This window comes from Gouania willdenowi, chromosome 4 (genome assembly GCF_900634775.1).
Source record: "Gouania willdenowi chromosome 4, fGouWil2.1, whole genome shotgun sequence".
NCBI classification, from domain to species: domain Eukaryota; kingdom Metazoa; phylum Chordata; class Actinopteri; order Blenniiformes; family Gobiesocidae; genus Gouania; species Gouania willdenowi.
The window spans coordinates 14,300,371-14,321,989 of record NC_041047.1 but is presented as its reverse complement, the minus strand read 5'-3'; the positions used below and the strand labels follow the sequence as shown (position 1 = coordinate 14,321,989).

At 36.9% G+C, this 21,619-nt stretch overlaps 1 protein-coding gene across 1 annotated transcript in view; it reads left to right on the top strand.

Moving 5' to 3' along the window:
* Nucleotides 1-13,076: 13,076 nt before the first annotated feature.
* nr5a2 (nuclear receptor subfamily 5, group A, member 2) overlaps nucleotides 13,077-21,619 on the top strand; it is a 65,494-nt gene continuing 56,951 nt past the window's right edge. The window contains exons 1-3 of the mRNA XM_028443869.1: nucleotides 13,077-13,797; nucleotides 16,265-16,383; nucleotides 19,721-19,862. Of these exons, the coding sequence (XP_028299670.1) occupies nucleotides 13,716-13,797; nucleotides 16,265-16,383; nucleotides 19,721-19,862 (343 nt within the window). The 5' untranslated portion in view covers nucleotides 13,077-13,715. The remainder of the gene's footprint in view (nucleotides 13,798-16,264; nucleotides 16,384-19,720; nucleotides 19,863-21,619) is intronic.

The following is a 21,619-nucleotide window of genomic DNA, read 5'->3' as shown; positions in this document are numbered from 1 at the left end:
CACATTAAGGTACAACTTCCATGAGCAGGACCTGTACAGTTGTTGCAAATTGTTTCATTGTAGTCGTCTGCAATCACAGTTATACATCACGGATCATGTGTTGATCACATCTCCAATGTATTTTATCCAACAGAACCCCCAATCTGTGATGGATTTTAGGACTTTAGGCTTAAAAATGTTGAAGATTCCTGTGATAAACTCAGTTTAAAGTTTAGGAAGCACAAACTGAGAGGGAAGATGAGTGAGATAGAGAGAATATATGACAACTTAGAAAGAAAAAAAAAAAACCCTATAAAGATGAAGTCCAAAGAAAAAGTGCAAAAAGAGTCATAGTTTGTAGGGTGTGTGCTGCCAGGATCCGATTTCCACATTCTTCGTATCACCACACCAAAATCCTTAATTGTGTGGACAGAAGTGAACCAACCACAGAACTGCTGCTGGCCAGTATTTAGCTGCTGAAAACCCTTGTAGTTTGGATTGGTCGGCTACCCATACTGCATGCAACTGTGGTTTTGGAGTGAGCAAGTGAGAGAGAGAGAAAAAAAAAAATGAAACAAGGAAACAAATGAGGGTGAAAGTTTTAAGCTTGGCAAGAACTACAATTAAAATGAACACTAACGTGACCTGTGTTAATAACTTACTTTGTTTATTCAGACCACTTTCCCACAATCAAGTAATGCAGAGATGTATTTTAAAGCCTCTCAGACTTTCAAAGAGAGAAAGCCACTACGTGAATGGCTGCAGTTCCAAAAGATCCACAAACAATACAGCCACAGCTAAGAATGAGCTGTTGGTGTGCATCCATTTGGTTGGTAGGGCTTTTGAAAGAGTTACCACAGAAGTCAATATAACTTGAGCAATTGAATTTATTTCAAATGTCTATCTCGCACCAGTAAAGACGGCCTGATTTTTAAAAATCTAAATCTATTGCATTTTACTTTATTTTATATTAAGATTTATTGGAAAATAAAGTGTATCGGCCACTGTTTGTTACCATATAAAAGACTATAAAAGAGGACCAATGTGAGGGTTTGGGGAGCATGTTGAGTTGACGAGGAGCAACTTGAAGCATCTGCGAGACATGAGGGACTTGGTTGGTAGAAAACTCTTTGAGAACATTATTTTCCATGAGGATGACAGCTCCCCAACATCCCGTCACCCCCACCCCCCCAACCACTCCACTGGACATGCTGTCTCTGATCAATAAACCTCTATTTTCTCCCCCACACAAGGTTTCCCATTCAATACAGCTGCCACTGGCTTTAAAAACATAGAAGCATGATCCATTTATTATTGGCTGTTACTATGATCTATCTTCTCACCCCTTTCGTACCAAGACCCCACCTCTCTTTATGCTGCTGCCTATTGGGGAAAGAGGGGTCTCTTTATTTCCTTTCCATGCTGCCTAATGACAGACCATCACTAAAGCTCATCATTCACTGGCGGCTGGACTTGAAAGTGAAATGTTTGGTGCGTTGTTAGGAACTATGTGGAATCAGTCTTTGCTGTTGGTTTATCTTATAAAATAATGTCATTAATGTCTGTCAGACTCTGTCTGTCTATCGTTATCCACTTGTCTGTCCATCTATTGATCCATTCCATCAAAACCTTATGGTATGTCCTGCTCACTTTGCAAAACAATCAAAGGCTAAATTGCAGGTACTGCTCTAAACTCTGGGTAAAATTTGGGTAAACTATACATAAATTATATTCAGTAAGGAGCATCTATAGGCCGGGGTTACTTTCAGTTGTTATTCTGACTCCTAATGCAAAAAAACAACACTGTCTTCGAAAAAACTTTACTGCAGATATTACTTTTAAATAATGTCTTAGTAAGTTGAAGCTTTCAGTTTTTCTGAGAACCATAGAAAAATGCTAAACCCTCTCCTTAATTCGGGTTCATGATTGGCTCATTGAGCACAGGTCAGACTGTCATGGCCTTCTTCTAAGCGAGCATCATTCAAAAGACTTTCGGATAGACTTATCTATTGATCCACAATCCTTGGGAGACATGCTTTACGGCATCTTTTTGATGTTTGGCAATATGGCGTACATTCAGCTTTGCAGCATGCCATAGAATCTCTATTAGATAATAGTTAACACTATGAGTATTATGTCAAATAAGTGTTGTCTCTGTTTCATATTCTGGCCTAAAAAAGCAGATGTTAAGGTAAAACAGTAGTACCTTTAAACAGTAAATAAATGAATGAATGAATGAAAATACAAATAAATAAATAAATAAATAAATAAATAAATAAATAAATAAATAAATAAATAACATTTATGGCATACATTTAGGTGTTAAATGATTTATTTATTTATGGCATTTATCTGTAGGGATTTCCTTCTTTCTTTTTAGTTATGGCAGAGTTTGTCCTCCATAGCGGAACACCGGGAACAAACTACAACAAAAATGCTGTCAATTGATTCATGGTAAGAATAAAAAAAAAACAACTCTATGCATCCATCTCCAGACTCCCCATCCCATAATGCATTCCATGAAACCTTTACGAAAAATGTCAAAAAGAGTGAGTTTAGGGTGGAGATCAGAACAAACTTTCGAGAGACAATTTAAACATTTTACATTTTTATTTCTAGAAAATAATCTTTGGTTTATTCATCTACGAGGCCTAGACTATGTTTATATTTGATTAAAAACTTTTTGTCTCCAGCAGCTTTCGGCATGTCAATGAAGGTTTTATGTTGTGGTTATGATGTCACTCAAAAGACAAAAAAAGGCCCTGGTCTCACAGTTTGGCACTTGTTCTCAACTCAGCTGTGAATCCGAGGCTGTAGCTAGGTGTAATATTGCACGTAAAACTCACATTCACAGATCTATAAAAGTACAAATGTAGGGAGCAAAAGTATGCCCAGATTGCTGAATGACACACAGGCTTATACAATTTTGCCAAACCCAAACTGGCCATTTTGCCCTGAGGCTGGAGCTGTCAGATTACGAGCCACCACAGACCCAACTCTACCTGACCACTCTATCTGGAGGTCTTCGCTAATGTGGTTTGAAGCTATCCAACTTTAATATCTATGCACTGTTGAGTAATTGTGCTTGCAGCTGTGTATTTAAAATGTTTTATTTAAAACTATCAAAGAACTTGTGTTACCATGTCTTATATATATCACACACATCCTTTTTTCCCTTATGTTTCTGTGCCAGGTCAACATGATCTCATCTTATTTCCAACCCAAAGTGCATTAACGAATAGGAATGCGAAGCGAGAGGAAACAGCAGACAGCCTGCATTGCGAGAATACAATGGTTTCAAACAAATATTAGTGCTAATACAGAATCAATTGATTAAAAGTTAGTAACAAGAAAAGAAAAAAATGACAACACACACTTAAACGTCACCTTTAAACTTGCTTACCACAGGATGTTTTGGCTGGTCAGCGGAAAAAGATGAAGGCGACCATTTTGTACGGATGATAAATTGTTTGGGCCGACAGGTCACTTCTCTCTCCTTTTTTTTTTTTAAACTATCTTTTTCTCTTTCCTTCTCCTCTCGTTCCTTCTCCTCCTCATGCCAGAGATGCAATTTGTCCACTCCAACTGGGCCAGCAGACAGATTTCACCAGGTGACAGATTTATCAGCGTCAGCTCGAGGTAAAATGCCTCAAACCTGCTGTAACATCCACGGATCCAGAACTAAAGAGAGGAGGAATGCCATTTTTATTTTTGGGGTTAAGGGCAGCTCCTATAGAACTCCACAATGGTTTTAGGAGTGACAGATGCAAATTAGATCAAGCTACAATTTGGTGCAGTGCATCAGATGGAAACATTTATGCCTGATACTGTACAATGTCCCTTAGTAAATGAACTCGGAAAAGAAAAGAAAAATGTTGGTTTAATTTACTCAGAATTTCTCAGAAAATACACATACTTCTAGTTTCCTCTTTTTTGGAGAAAATGTGTGTATTTGAAGAATATATTTTATTATTGTCCAATAAGCCTGGAAGACTGTTATCATTTTTTTTTTTTTTACCTCGGATTACTTATCTAGAACTTTAAGTTGGAGGTTTGACATGAATGTTTACATATGTAACAAACCGAGACACCAACCATTGCACTATAAAGCCATATAAAGTCATGAAAAGGAATGTTTCTGTTTTTGTGTGTGCAACACAATTTTTACATTCTTTTCGTGCTGCGGGACACAACTGTCAAACTCCTGTTATTCGACTCAAAGTTATTTTGTGCAATCAAGGTTTGGGTTATGGTTAATGTGTCATTGATGACGTTGACGCAAAAAATACGTTGACGCAAAATATGCCCGCCGATGCTTCGTCTGACCAAAACAAAGAAGGCGGGGCCAGAAAATAACAACTCGAGTGGCAGTGTAGACATGCACACACACACACATACACACTTCTTAAGGTAAAAGGAAAGTTTAATTTTTGTTGGAAAAGCACTTTCTGACTCTGAATGCATTGTTTTATACTTTTATATTCTTACTTGAACTTTATTTTGGAATTTTGAGTTGAAGAGCAATAAACATATATTGCGATGAGGAATTCATGGTTTTTTTTTTCATTTTAGATATGTAAATCAACATGTATGAATTACTTTTAGTCAGTTAATGGGGAGATAATCGATAATCAAAATGAATCGAACTGGAAAAATTAATCGTTAGATTAATCAATGCATCAAAAAAATAATCCCTAGATTAATCGTTTATCCCAGCACTAATTGACACACATCGGTTTAAAATTGGTTCCCAGCAGCTCCACACAAATTTGTGCTCGGCAGAATAAGAACGTTTCATTACCTGCAGCATGGAAAATGTGAGAAAATTGTGTTGCCACGCACAAAAAGTCATTTTCATAACAGTTTCACAAACTCCATGAGACTGGGCTGCAATGTCTCAGAACTCAGTAGTTCAGGGTAGATTACTACCTAGAACAACATTCGCCTTGTGGCCTATGAATGTCTGCGTTTCAACTGCAAGAAGAGAGCGACAGATGTTTTCCACTCCTAGAATGGCAAGGAAACCCTGAATCTTGTTGTCCAACCACTGGTCAATCCGATGGCTGGTTTATACAGATTTATAAACAGTATATACAGTATAATATATAGCTGCTCATCAGTTAGTTTTATATATGGCAGAGGCTAAACACTTTTTTCACCTACGCATCACTCTGTAAACGTATCCCCACAGAAAGTCCATTGAAATTGTAATACCCTGAAAATTTGAGAAGGGACAAAATTTATACCCATGGTTTTATAGTGGTCTAAAAAAAGATCATTACGGAGGAAAATAATTCAGTTCTAGGGGAAAATATCTTTGCAAGAATATGTCTGAAAATGGGAGCTTGGCCTCACCACAGAAGCAAAGCTAAGACATTTAGGTGGTCCACAATAAACTGCACACATGCAAAGACTCGACTTCTCATATATGCCTGTGAAGTAAAAAAAAAAAAAAAAAAAAAAAAAAAAAAAAGTTAAATAAATAGCAACAAGAATTGCTTTAGCATTAAGCTATCAATGCTAAATGACAAAATTAGCCATTTAGATTATGTGGTATCTCTACCTATTTTAGAAGTAGTATATTTATTTTCTGGCTCCTAAAATAACTGTTGAATTGTGGAATCCTGCCAAATGACTTTTTTTTTTCACTTTCTACACTCAACTGCACAGTATGGTAATAATTCCAATAATTTGTCCCAGTGTACATTTTTTTTTCAGTTTTTGCATTTTCTCCTTTCCCTGTTTAAATGCAATAAAAGTAAAAAGAAACATACATTTTCAAGACAAAATTCCTTCAGTCAAACACATGAACTGCCAGTAGATAATGTTCCTAAGAGTCTGCATGGCCAAACATCGTCCACAGTTAATGGTTAGAATCCCTGTATTTACTCTCCATTAGGTCTTAGCACACATAACGGACACACACACACACACACACACACACACACACACACACACACACACACACACACACACACACACACAGATAGAGAGAGAGAATAAGAGAGAGATGACAGAATAAATGAGTGACCTGCACATCACCCACTTCTCCTGTCACTTAGAGGTTAGCAAACACACTGAAACCAAAATTTTTTACCATCACTGGGAGGAAAGTAAACAAGCACACACTGATCTGGAGCAAGACTTTATCATAGCAGAACAATGTCCTCCCCCATCCTCTCTTTTAGTCCTATAAAGCTGCTTCACCTGCCTGATTTTATGGATCTTACTGCTGCCATTAGGCTTTATTGGGCATTCTCTAACTAAGGCAGGACAATAGCTGCACTAATTGAATAGTGACACATTGATTTTAAGTGTTGTTCCTCTTAAATACTCTCAAACTTTGGGTTTATATGATCCTCAAGAACAATAAATAGTATATAGGATTTCAAATTAAGATTGCCCGGATTTCTATTACACATGACACTTCAATCATACATTTTTTCTCACTGTTGATACGCTTCATGCTTTGCAAATTCCTTTAAAAGGAACATAGATCCCCCAACCATTTGTATTTCATATGTCAATGTGCATTGGTTTACATTGATTAGAGCAGTATTCTCTATCTGGGACTTTTGCCTGGGAATGGATTGAGGTAGATATCCTAATGTTATGCATTTGGTGAAAGTAGATAGCCTGAGTGTGTTCCTGGGGTGGCCTGGAAGCTGTTCTGTGTCATTAGCACAGCGGTAAATGGTTTGGCAGGTTTGTGGAGAGCTGTTGGATAAAAGAAAAGGGTATGGTCCATTGAACACAGCTGTGCGTGTGTGTGTGTGCGCGCGTGTGTTATGTGCATGAGAAGGGTCAGCCAAAGGGGATACTCTGTGTCACAAGTGACCGCAACTCGACCACAGACACACATCTTGTTAGTGAGTGTCTGCATGTTTGTGTACGTTACAAAAAGGCAGAGGTTCATCCTTTCTCACACTTTTTTACTACCTTGGCTGCTACAGCCAACCGCACACTGACCCCTGGGTAGTCTTGTAGGTCTTTGTCTTTCTCAGGTAAGAAAATAAAGTAGTGAACAACTCACTTACTGACCCAAGATTAACTGTGTTACCAGAAGACTTTATAGCCAGGTGTGTTATTGTGTCTATGGTGTCCACTCAGTAACCAAATGGCTTCAATTGCCTCCAAGTCTGTCTTTTGACACCAAAAAAAGAAACAAAAAAAAATCATCATCAAATGGGGTTCAAGTGAGTTTATTTGTCACTTGAATCTGACTGCAAATAGTTGATATGTGTAATATTTAACCCTCATTTTTGTAATTCAGAAACAAACCCATGAATATGCTTTCTTTGGATACAAAGGTTGCAATTGTAAATGTTAATCTTTCAATGTGAAATGAAATAAAAGAAATTCTGAATTCTTTAGGCTTGGCCAGCAATGATTCCCTAAGGTATAGGGAGGCTTCTGATTTAGCCCAAAGGAGACTAATCCTCACCCTGTTTTGGGTGAAGGTCTTATGCTGGAAAATGCTAAATTGGAAAACGCGAGAACATGATAATGCTAAACCAGTGTGCTGTGGCTGAACCGTTTTGGTATAAAGATGCACATTATGACCAATGACGCCAATGTCTAACTGAAAACGCAAAAAGCTTTGAAGCATAGGTTACACAATACAGCTTTATTATCTTAACAGATATTAACTTACTCAGTTTCAGTGCAGGGAAAGTAGGGGCTGCAGGCCGTTCCACAGAAAACTCCCAAACAAACTAAATGAAACATGGACTCATGGAACTGGAGATGAAAAAAAATAAAAATAAAAAAAAATTTTTAGCCCAAAGTTTGTAGGTTAACAAAAAACTAATTGCTAAATATGAATTGCTACTTTTTTGTTATAGATTGTCGTAATGAATAAAAATTCCTCCCATCGGTTGCCTTGGAAATTGACTGTATGAACTTTTCTCATGAATACAACAATACAGTTAAAGTTAAAAACATCATTGTGTTCAATTTAATTTAGACCCTTCAATAAAGTTTTAAGAATTAATATTAAAAGTATATTTGAATGCCTCTCATTTCTAAGAGAAATGATCTTGTAATAGGATGACAATTAAAAGATCAAAACTTAAATTAAATCTGGAAATAAAAAATAAATAAATAAAAAGTAGCTGTTTCAAAGGTATCTGATATTTTATCATCTGTTGTTTAATTCAACAGTTTAAGTAAATCTATTGTTCATAAAGAATTTGCACCAAACAGAAAAAAATAACCTTGAAAACCTACCAAGAATAGGTCTTTGTGTAGTGTATTCATATTTATGATCCAAATAAAGCATCAAATCCATGTTTGACATCTACGTTTAACAGCTGTCAAACAACAGTGGTTTTCCCCATCCAAACATTCATTATGCAACGCACACATATGCATGTTAGGGGCTGCATGCATGAAAAAAAAATACGAGCTGACATTTTCTCAGTAGCTGTTTTTAGAGACATCAACAATGACAAATTTAGCTTTAAGAGAAACTGAAAAGTTTTGTAAGGGTTTGAAATTGTATTCCTGATTTCAAACAAATATTCTGCAGACCTCTCCCTACAACCTATTTGTGTTTTTCCTCCAATCTCAACATCTTACAGTGTCGGTTAGTACCGTACTATTGTTTCTGAAGCCTATCGGAAGCAATGAACAATGACGGTTACATGACCTGTTAATGGATCCAACAGTTACACTTTGCTTTTATAAGGATGTGGTCAAATGTTTCTGTGTTAGGAGAGGAAGACAGAGCAAAGGAGTATGGGAGAAGAAGACAAAGGTGCAGACCTCCTGGGTGTGAGTTCTTGCGAGCCAACTTTGAATTGTTTCACACCAATAGCCTCTCATTCCTCGCAAATGACACTTAGAGGTTGTACTCGTTTACCAGATATAAATAAACCATCTTGATCATGATAAACAGTTACCAGTGGGACATTATCAAATTTGGTAGATTATTTTTCACATTTTGTGTAGGAATTATGTGAAGGTGTCCAAATGTGGTCAAAACTGAATGATTCAGATTGAAAGTACGATATTCTACAGCCACTAAAACTGGGTAAATTGAGTATGACCTTCCTCTCATTTCCATCATTATACTAGTGAAATTGGAATCTTTGCCTTGACAAGCAACACAGTTTCACTCAAATATATGTAATTCCAACAATTGTCCACAGTGCTAAATGTAGCTATTTCACAAAAACAACTTGGAAATCGTGAAATGGTTATGTTTCACCGTGATCCTGAAATAGGACAAAGCGGGTCAGAAAATGGATACATGGATGGATGGGTACGTTTCATCTGCTTAGTCTTTCCAGAGGGCATACTTCAGGTCACGTGACTGACGATTCTCTCCCCGTTGAGAACTGTTTTCATGAACTGGCTATGATTTGCACTGTGGACAGACATATTTATTATAGGTTTTGGAGTGAGGCTGGGTTTTGACATGATTAAGAATTAGCAAGGGGATAAACTGGTAAACTGACAAAAGTGGATCATACCATATACCTATAGTAGCCTCGGATATTACTGTAGAGGTTCAACCCAATCACATGGGGGATCTTGAAACTGAAGGTGTTAATCGAGCAATTTAAATACATCATCGCACATTACAATTCCTTCCAAACAGCATGAAAGAAAATTGTTTGCAGCAATACGGAAAAATGTGAGGAAATATGAGACCAAGAGATTCATTAATTTATGTCACAGCTTCACAATCTTACATGAGACAAGGGCTGAGTGGTTAACACTTCTACCTCTAAGCAAAAAAAAAACACTCAGTTTGTCTCTTCTGATTGAGTTTGCAAGTTCTCCAAGTTTGCATGTTTTATATGCCTTTGGTTTCAGCCCATCTTCTGATATTATACAGTACATACTTGAATTGCTTATCTGGTGGTGCTGCGGGACTGGACTCTTGTCTAGGGTGTGCCATGCCATACACATGATGGGTTCATGCAAGCACCTTTGTATTGACTATAAGGTAATTTACACATAATCAACTCCTGCAATAAAGCTACTTGCTAAATTATCTGGTATTGTTTTTTTGTTGTTGTTTTGTTTTTTTTTTACAATGAAATTGTTAAAGACAGTTTTATAGCAAAAGATTAACTCCTGCTTTTTTCCCCTGCAATATCTGCTTCCTTTTCCCTCTTTTCACAGCTCTGCTTTTCCTCCCGCTTCTCCTTCCTCCTACACCCACAGCCCCTTTATCTGTCAGAGATGTTAGCAGGACATGCAGCTTTATGTAGATCATCTTCTTTCACTCAGTTTCCTCCTGTCAGATACATTAGGAGGGTAGTTCCTCACCAAGTCCCCAATCACCTCTTACCCTACATTCCTCTTCCGCTTTTTTTGAATCATCCTTCAGTCCAGTGGTCGTGACATTTAATCCTTGACGATCACACTGACTCCTCCATGCTCACTACTCCTACCTCTCAGTGAGTGCAACAAGTATGTATACTATACAGGAAACAACACGTCATCTTAACACGGTGTCTTAAACTCGTGTAAGCACTGCATGATATTTGGTGGCCCCCGTTAATTGGCAACATGCTTCCTCCAACGTGGGTTTTAAACGATGGTCTCTTTAGTGTAACTTTACTTTAATATGTTACAATTTGGGGTAAATAAACAAAATCACACAATTCCCATTTAACTATGAAATTGAGATTTGGATTGAAATAAACAGTGCACTGGAAAAATATATGATTATGAACAAACAAAAATGTATCTGAATATTTTACATATGTGTTAAAGCATTTGAGAATAAGATTGATTGCTTTTCATAAAAAAAAAATGATGATGTTAAACTTAATGGATAAAACATAATCTGCCAAATAATATTTCTTTTATATATACTTGTGTTCAAGTTCTTGGTCTTTGTGCGCTGATTGTTTTATGTATACCCATATTGGGCCAATCAGAGTGTGATAAAAAATGTATTTAGTGTATTAATGTTACTATTTATAGCTTTATGTACCATATTTATATTTATATTTTCAAATATTTACACACATGTATTTTCGTATTCATATCTGCACTCTCACTGTATATAATTTATATATCCTACATTGTCGTGTTTTTGTGTTTGTAAATGTTTCGGGCAGAGAGAACGGTAATTTTGATTCTCTACATGTCTTGGAATCAACAATAAAGCTGATTTTGACTTTTTGACTGTAGTGTTACTAAATTTTTTAAGTATCTACAGGTGTGTTGTCAGGCTCATTACACTTCTAAGTTAGTTCCAGCCGTTTTGACGAGGAGATAACTAAACCCGGCCCCCTGATAATGTCAATGTCCCTCCACTTTTAAGCAGCAAGCTTGCAACATTGTGAAGTCTTTACACAAACATGCAAGCACACTCCTTTCTCCAGTCAAGAGTCAGGCTTTGTTTGATCTACTTTGAGCTTTATCAGCTAAGCCCAAATGTCAACACTTGGTTGTTGACAGACTCCGTTTTCTCCAATTTACCCATGACTGTCTAACATCCACAGACCTGGACACAAGGGCTTGGCCTCAAGTACAAAACAAGGTTAAAGGAAAGGATGAAATCGTTTTTGCAAAGGGAACTTTGGTAACCAAAAACTCCATGACTGGGTTTGGTCACTGTTTGAGACTATCCATACAGTATACATACTCGGCCATAATGATGGACACAGCAACACAAAGGCAGACATTTTGGGGCAAAATAATTACAGAGCCCAGAAATAACAGTAATTGTTTAACCATCGTATCTGCAAATACTGTGAAATCTAATGTGGCTTATAAAATGACTAAATGGACAAATCCCACCTTCACTTTTATGCAATAACCCACTTCTCTCTCTTCCTCTTTATGCAAATGTGACGTTTAACTGCATGGTCTCTCTTAGTAATAACTCTACAACACTAAGTTGTCTTGTTTTTATACATTTGAACTTTCATTGATATGCCCGTTATCTTAAGTTGATAATCTTACCATAACTTTTGAAAATAATCAGTCAGTTTACTCTCAGTTCTTATGATACTTAAATAAAAATCTGTTCCCAATGTGTGTCAGTTTAATAAATCCTAATGTGTAGCAAGGGGGTTAGTCCAGAGTTTAAATTTAACAGCACCATGGCTTTGATCAGAAACAAATGTGACTACAGCCTCTCATAAGCTGCAAACCAAAGAGAGTGTGACAATGAATTATTTTTGAGTTGACAAATGAAGTTGTTTAGACAGTATATGCTCATACTTTTACTTTTTCATACACCATATTTCCTGTTTGGACTCTCTTTCTCTCTCTCTCTCTCTACAAAGTTAATTATTTCAGTAGAGCTATGTGACTATAAGGTCTTATCTGCTTCTGTGTCAAGTAACCCCCATTACACACACACACACACACACACACACACGCACACGCACACACACACACACACACACACACACACACACACACACACACACGCACACGCACACGCACACGCACACACACACACACACACACACACACACACACACACACACACACACAGATTATGTTTTCCTCAATGTGTCACTGGGTTTTCATTGTTGCGTTTGCTTTGCATTGATTTCAGTAAGTGATAATGAATTTTAACAAATGAAATGCAACAGGTCTTCCTCAGGCATTACACTTTATTGGTTTTAAACATTCCATTTCACTAAGTTACAAGACAATAGTTACACATTACCCTTTGTCCTTTTTGTTCTAAAGTTTTTTGTCGTTTTTTTAGAGATTGTGCATTTTTATGACATGTATCTTTTTATATGAATTCCTCTCTCCTTACTATTATGTGGATATGTGAATTTAGAAGATTGTGGTGTTCTGCTCAATAACTTTCTTTCTTCTTGTTTTCATTTGTGTAATTTTATCTGAATATATTGGGCTTTTAGAACTACATTGGGAAAATCTACATCTAATGCTATTTTTTAGAATTCTTAAAAAGAAAGAAAGGCGGTATAAAGGCATTTAAATAATTAACTAAACCGTTAAAAAAAAGAACTGAGTGAAAATGTGTTTTAATTGGCAGCTGTAAAACCTTCCTTTACGCACTCATGGCTTCGTGCGCTCCTGAGGTGTCTGAGTCCATCCACGCACTTGCATCACCTCTCTCGGCTTCCTCAGACACCTCCTCTGCTTTTAGCATCCATCATTGCAGGAACAAACAGCTGAGATGTTGGAGATGGGACCCTGGTGTTTGGGACACTGTTCCCCGGCTCTCAGCGCCTGATTGGATCGGGCAGAGATGATGTCAGACGACCGCATGCGCCACGGATTGGAGAGAGCGGCGTAAACAAAGCCGCGAGGAGGCGGAGGAGAGATTTCCATATCTCCAGACTGTCCGACCGACACACTGATACCGACTTTACGCACGGGAGCGTGGCCCCGGCGGCGAACGCCTTTAGACTCTATATAGGCTCAAAGTTACACCGACCGCTTCACAGCAACAGAGAAAGACTTTTGAAACAGAAAATCCTTGGTTTTTGTTTTTGACACGGCGTATTTTTAGGCAGAGTGTTCATAACTGCGCCAATTCCACATAGACAGCCTTGCGCAAAAGTCATGATGGCGAATTAAGTTAAATTAAATCAGAATGAATCGTTTCAAGCAGCCTTATCTCCAGAGCATGATCTGATTTTTTTGGAAGTCCGCATTTGTCCCGAGGTCAACATTAGGGAGTGAAAGAGAAGACATTTGAAGGGTGTTTGTTGGTGCGCAAACGTCCAGGTGTCGCACCGCGCGGTGCGGAGTCTCCAGCTCAGGCCGGCGGTGCTGACATGCTTCCCAAAGTCGAGACTGAATCCTTGGGACTCTCTCGATCGTATGGGGATCAGGGGCACATGCCACGGAACATGCAAGGTAAGAGCTGTTTTACAGGCACAGTTTTAAACATGTTTGTGCTTTTATTAACTGACTGAGTCTGTGCGTAAAACTTCGGCACACACCACTTTTTAAAGCCTGATTATATGCAACCGTTGACCGATGTCATTAGAATTAGGCTCAAATATGAGTTCCTAGATATATTCATGATGGTCTTGATGAAGTTTAGCCATAGATCTTCTCGCCGCTTTTCCGAATAGGTCTCTGTCTGTAAGAGAACTTGGACTTCTCATGTTGCTCTCCAAACAAATATACACAGCCATTCATGCACAGTCCCCAATGCACATGTATTCATCGGAGACTCTAAAGGGCAAAATTAACTTTTCACTGTTTTTCCACGCAATTAAAAGAGAATCCATGCATGGAAAATATTTTTTCTCCTTGAAACCTAAAAGTCAGAATTTGTTATTTAACTGTAAGAGATAAAATAGTCGTAAAAAACTTGATGAAAGCCTAAATATAAAGTTAACTCGCATTTTTATTATCGTAAAATATGTAATGTAGCGTGAAGTGTGCAGAGATCTTCTTCTTTTTTTAAACAAAACTGATACAAATTACAAAACTTAAATATATATATGTGTGTGTGTGTTTTAGATTGCGATTTTCTTTAAAGTTTCCTGCATTTTTTGTTCTAAAGATTTCTCAAGCATTATGGAGAATTATTTTTTTAACCTGCGCATGATTTATCTTTTTTTTTTGTATCTTAATTCTCTATATCTTGTCCTTGAGCGCATGTTTCCTACCAAGCTGTTAAAATTTAAATAGGCTTTGACTGAAATACCAATATAAGCTGGTGTAACCCTCGTCTTATTCCCTGCATGCCATTCCACAGCAATACAAGCCGACAATCAATTAGCCCGGTGAGGGTTTATGACACGCAGATAACGCATCTTACTACACACTCAAGGAGTGTCTTTTTTTTTTTTCTTTTTTTTTTAAGAGAGCCACCTTAACTACTAAAACATGGGATTACAACTCAGAGAGGAACGAGTAATGGGAACATTTTTAAATGATACAACAAGAGGAAAGGTGCAGGTAAATTGAGGCAGTAATGCGCACACATACAATTGCGCAACTTTCACAAAAGACAAAATATCGGTTTAAAATTCGTAACAAAAAGTCTCCAGAATTTTACACAAATTGAAATTAACTTTTTTTTTTTTTTTTTTTTACATCTGCAGTTTGCGTGATGATTATTGTAATACACTGATACACGATTACTAAAAAAGGAAATAATATTGCTTAAAAACAAACAAACAAAAAAAAAAACGTTTTTTACTTTTTGGTATTTTCAACACACAGTTACGAATAATATTGACTCTCTTTCTGTCGTATTTGCGTCAAACTGAACCATCATGCGTCACGAGGACAGGCCCCCAAAACTCGCCTTGAAAAATATCATTTGAAGGATTTTTAAAAATGTGATCATAATAATACTTGTTGCTTGCTGATGGATAATGCATCATGGATCCTGGCCACACATTACTGAACAACTTAAATCGAGTCATTTCAATGCAGCTGAAGATGCACAGCTAAAATGCGTAAAATAAAGGCCTTAACAAGAGGCGTTTTAGCTGACAAAATATTTCCACTTTTAAAAGCCACATACTGAGGGGTTTTTTTTTTCCTGTCTGCTTTTTTATGAGAGGTATCATAAAGGGTTTTGTAAGTGTTGTAAACGTCAGCCTATGGTGTTTGCTTTGTACTATCACGCACACACACACACACACACTATGATAAGTGGCAAGTATTTATAATCCACACAAACACACTGAATAAATGTGAGTATTCTGTATTTAAAGTATTTTATATCCCTTTTAAAAATTTAAAATGCGAATTGTAAATGAGTGTATAGCGAATATTCATTGTGTTTTGCGTTGAATTAAAACTTGTAGCGAAGTCATTCGGGACTACTTGTCAAACGCCTGTACAAAAATCGTCGTATTCACTATAACCCACAAACAACGGTGAAAAAACAAAAATTACAAAAAAAATTAAAATAAAAAAACTATAAAAACATTAAGATTTATTAAATGTGTGATATTGTGTTGACGCTCAGATATTAAGGCTTCATGTGTGTTTTTTTTTTTTATTTATCTGTGGGCGGTAGCATGGTCTCCTTAAGTCCAGGATTTCTCCGCGGCCCCCTGTAATAGCACGATTTTTAATGTATACATATTTATGAGGGCTTCGTTTTTATGATTGTTGATTTTTTTTTTGTGGCTTTTTTCTTTCTTTTCATATGGTCGTCAGCCTTGCCTCCCATCCCCAATTCCACTCCCACCCCGGCCCAATTCAAATAAAACACCTGAAAGCAATTAACAATTAATTTAACTTACTGGTCACGTGGTTCATTTATCTTGAACTCCCGCGTAAAGAACTGCATCTGTGTGTGTGTGTGTGTGTGTGTGTGTGTGTGTGTGTGTGTGTGTCCTCCTCTCTGCAGCCCAGCAGATAAAAATGATGGACTATTCTTACGACGAGGACCTGGATGAGATGTGTCCCGTGTGCGGAGACAAAGTTTCAGGCTATCATTACGGACTCCTGACCTGTGAAAGCTGCAAGGTTGGTGCCTGGACAATCATCAGTAAAGCTATATGCAATACGTCATGACCTCATGAATGTGGTTGTATGCTTGCAAACTCACTATCTACCGATACACACTAGGGCTGGGCGACACGGACCACAAACTCATATCGCGATACTTTTTCCTCAAAATTGTGATATACGATATGAATCTCGATATTTTTTTAATTCAAATAAAGTAAAAAAAAAAACAATTCTGGGTTAAATTTGCTGATGCAAAACAAACAACTGCACAATATGAGTCATTTTTTGGATTTTTTTCCCTTGAGTCCTGTAGTGTGGCTTGTTCAGGGTAAGGTCTGGGTTAGGACGCACTCAGAAATCCATCTATCTGTGCTTTTTATGCTGATCTGAGAAGTAGCAAAAGCAGCGACTCCTAAAACAAGTATTTTTATACAAAATAAGCTATAACAAAAATTATCAAGATAGGCGATATTGTAATTTTCTATTTCCCCAAAATTGAAAACTCGATGTATCTTGAATCTCGATATATTGCCCATCACTACCACAAGTTATCAGCAAATAAGATACATTTTTTGCAGACCAATTTGTCCTTTTCAGTGTTTTCTGTGACGTAGGCAACTAGAGAACTCTTTTTCACTAATAGTGATGGTTTTACTGTAGCTTCTCCACATTTTTGCATACACTGTATATTTAAGTTGACCCTCTTTTTCATAAGAGACCGACAATTCCAACACCAGAGCAGAAATGTCTGTCCCACGCTGTTATTCAGTACAGGAAACACCACAGCAAAGAGAGCCCGAGTCCAAAAATTGTTGTGACAGTTGATCTAACAAACTCTTCCTGTGAGTGTCAGAAGATTGTGAAAAGTGTGCAACAGTTTGGAAAATAATTACAAGTTCAAAAGCGTGCAAAGAGATTTTGTAGTAGTGTGTCATTTCTTTTGCACCCGTTTTTCACTTTTAAAGCGACTTACACACTAAAGTGTTGCGTGTGTTTGTTCAAGCTTGTGTCCAAACTCTCATCACCAGTTCATTAAGAGCTCAGCGCTGTTGTTCACCAGCAAAATGTTTCCATATGTTACTATTAAGGGGTTTTTCAAGCCAAACTTATGCTGATTAATTTCTATCAACAAACCTATACATTCTGTTCTGATTAAAGTTTTTTTTTTTATTTTTTTTTTTTAGTCCTGTAAAGCTGTCAACGCAACATGAAGCTATAAGACAAATGTCTCCGTGTTAACACTATTCAGCGTAAAATTGCACTTCACTATATTGATGCGAGTGTGCACATTTCATGCTGATGTGGTCATTATTCAAAGCAGATGTTATAGATTCGATCCCGTATTATGACCTTGAAATGCTAAGCATTCACTCGGAGGAAGACGTCAGTGGCAGATCTGCTGCCTTTCAGCTTGATTTCTGAGAGCCACAGTCCACGCATGTCCCCGTTCACCAGAAACCCTGCTGTGTCGAGCATGCAGGATGTAGATGAAGAGGTGTTGTATATATAAAGGGCTGCGTATCCTTGTTTAAACATTCATAATATTGATAAGTACTTGGAGCTTGTCATTGATTCTCTCTAAAATGCAAGCTGTCTGTTCAGTAAAGGTGAGATCATCAGACTGATGGATCCCAGCGTTGACAACACATTTGTTTTAACATCAAAGATGTGCCACACGCAGATATGTGTAGTGAGCGCGTTAGATGTTACACTCAAGCTATAAAACTAACCTTATTTTTTCAGTTCTTTATCTAAAATAAATTACATTAAAAAACTAAAGCCTCATATTATCAACATTGGGCTATATCTTAATTTATTTGCTGACATTTTGATGCATCTCATAAAGTGTTTGCAATTCAAATCCTTTTTCAGGGTCATGCTTTTTAGAGCTTTATTAATTAAATTTCACATTTAAACTCAACAAACAGACCCTGATGCAAACACCCAAGCAACCAAACACTAAATGTGAAGGAATTACACTTGTTGGAGTAAAATTACAAGTTGCTTTTTCTTGTTGTGAGACTTAAAATATGAACCTCTCTGTAGTAATTAAAAAGCTGAATTCGAGTGTAATCGTTCCATGGAAACTTTACGTGATCGTCCTAATTTAGCAGGTAAAAGTTTTGAAAACCAGTTGTTATTTGCAAACATGGAACTGGTCAAAATGCATCTGTAGGAATTACATTACTTTCTTTGTTTGTGTTGAAAGCCCTCTGCATGCAGTTGTTGTTTGTTGTTGGTTTTTTTTGTGTGTGCGTGTACTGCGATTGCAAAGTTGGTTTTAAATTGCAAATCCAGAATTGTGATAATGTTGAAACTATAATTTCAGATATGTCATAATTGTGTAATAACATAAGTTCATATTTGTCCGTGTATTATTTTTTTTTACTTTTGTGAAGCATTGAAAAAAACACAAAAAACTACCTTCTGATATATCTCTTGGTTTAGGTTGCAGCTTAAGCAGGAACTTTCCGGTCAGATGTCATTAGTTTGCTGTGCAAATAGGTGCCGTTTAGATATTAATAGCAGGAATAGTGTGCCGAGGGAAAGATTGGAAGGTTTTTTACTCATGCGTGGATTTTCTATCCTTTTTTTTGGGTCAGTTATCCAAAAAATTGTATTTTTTTTTATTTTTTTTATTTTTTTTTATTAGAGATCGACCATTGCAGATTGTCAATGTTTTGTGAAATATTGACAGGAGCCAGGTATTTTTCTGCACTTTTTATTTTTAAAGAGCAGGTTTAAAGATTCTCCTCCTACGTTATAGATCCAGAATACGTTAATACTCTTCTGCTGCTCGTTTGATTTTCCACTGCTGGTGCCCATAATAGATTCAATGTTGCAGGTATGAATGTCTCTATGAATGTAATTTATTGATTTTTTTTTTTTATTTATTTATTTTCAGACTACTACTAGTGCTTCACATATTTTTCAATAATTAAACAAAGAGATGAAAATTTGCTTGCACCATAACTCCGAGAGCCTTTGCATCAACAAACAGGAGGACATTGATTCAAGTTTGGTGTTTGTAGTATTTTGACCTTTTACATGAAATAAAATTCATGAGGCACGGCATAAAGTGTACAAGTGTGAAGTTAAATTTAATAAAACGGACACAATATTTTTTCTGTCCACATTTACAGTAGATCCTTTTAAAAATTGTATAATTTACTTCAACTTCTAATTAAGGTGTGTGTGTGTGTGTTAATGTGCATATGCATGTGTGTGTGTGTGTGTGTGTGTGTTTCCATTAAGCCTGTCCTTCTCCATCTGTCTGGGAGTGTGAATGGGCCAATTAGCATCGCATTGCAGGGGTCAAGCAGGTTGACGTCTTAATTGGTTCTCTCTGCAGGGCTTCTTCAAGCGCACCGTCCAGAACAACAAGCGCTACACATGTATAGAGAACCAGAGCTGCCAGATTGACAAGACCCAGAGAAAGCGCTGCCCCTACTGCCGCTTCCAGAAGTGCCTCACCGTAGGCATGAAGCTAGAAGGTACAGAAACATGTTTGATTTGATTTTACCGCTTCTATGTGTCTTTAAACTAACTTAATGTCACAAGTTTTGCTTTTCCCTGGCTTCAATTTATGTTTTCATTTTAATACTTAGTGTGATTATTTGGAGTTTTGACTCAGGGGACGTACAGTAGGTTGTGAAAAGCACAAGAGCTTTTATTGGTGACTAATGTGTTGTGGTTACAGGTTTGGGATTCCTGGAGGATAGATGAATAAGATGCAGCTGTTGCCTAATTTAGAAGGGATTTCATATGCAAGCAAATAGCAGGTAAACCCGGCTGGGTTCTGGAGTTTTAGTGCCATTCTCAAAGGCAGCCAAACAGAGCAGATGGGTGTTATAGTGCAGAATGTGTAGGAAGTAGAAATATACAAAGTTTTTCACCACGAGTATAACTGCCTTTGGTTAAAATCTTAAGAATTTTTCGATGAATTTAAACTTTGCAGCAGAAAAGAAGTTGTTTATGTAGTGTGTGTGTGTGTGTGTGTGTGTGTGTGTGTGTGTGTGTGTGTGTGTGTGTGCACCCATAACCCGAAGTAAGTATACTTTAATTGTAGGTGTAGTTACTCTTTTTTTACACATGCTGTCGAAGGTCAACATGTAGTGTAATCTATTTGTGACAGCATTGCATGTTTTATTATTGCAATTAAATAAATGAATTGTAGGTGTAGTTACATTCCACCAAGTCTGTGAACTTAAACAATCAGTGTCTTGACTAGAGTTCTAAGGATGCTTTCTTGAATTCATAGTCCTGGTACTCATATATGAGAGAGCTTCTTTATTAAGTTTTTTTTTTAAAGTGATATTAATTCTTGAGAACACATAGAGAAACAGAATGAAGCAGAGTTGGAACATATAGTTTTCAGGTCTATAATGAGCATTTCTGGAGGAAAAACTGATAACACAAAGCAGCTAAAGGTTGGCTAACTGCTACTGGACTTCCACTGAGGTGCTTTAAAAAACCTCTGAAACCTTTCCATTAATTCACAGCTAAATTGAGTTAATCACCCTATAATAACCATGGAAGAATATTTTCCTCCATGATCGACTTGTCTGAGAATTACTTCCCCACAAATTGAAATATAGAGGTCAACACCTGCTCTGACAAAATGATTGTATAGCTTAAAAAAAGTGATAATAATAATTTTATTCCAACATTTCAGCGCATGTATCTCAACAAGATACATGCAAACTAATGTGCTGAGAAAACGGGTCAGGGGTGTATCGAGTGGCAGCTTTGCACTCTCAAATAACACAATTATGGATAAAATATTAGACTTCAGAATGAGAATGTAATGATATGTTTGGATGGTTGTGTTAAAGTGCCTTTGTTTAATTTAATATTTAACTATGTCGGGAACAAACAGGGTGGCCGGACAAGAACAGATGTACTGTAATCAAACACATTTTACATCTTACACAATTACTAACAAAATCACAGGACTTAGGGATTAAATACATTTCCTTGTCATTGTAGATCTTCAGAAAAAAAAAATAGATTCTTCGCTCTGAAATCTAAAAGCACAAGCTGTACAATTACTTGTTTTTGTAGTTTGAATGGAAGAAAGTATTATGTTGCTTTAAAGGTTATAAATCAGACCCTTTGTTTTTAATCTTCAAGAAAATTAGGCTAAAATGAAAAACCCCAAGACCCAAAAAATAATCACACAAATTAAAACAATGAAATGAACAGCACCTCTAGAGGGCCCGAGTAAAACAAAGACAGCCCAACTAAAATG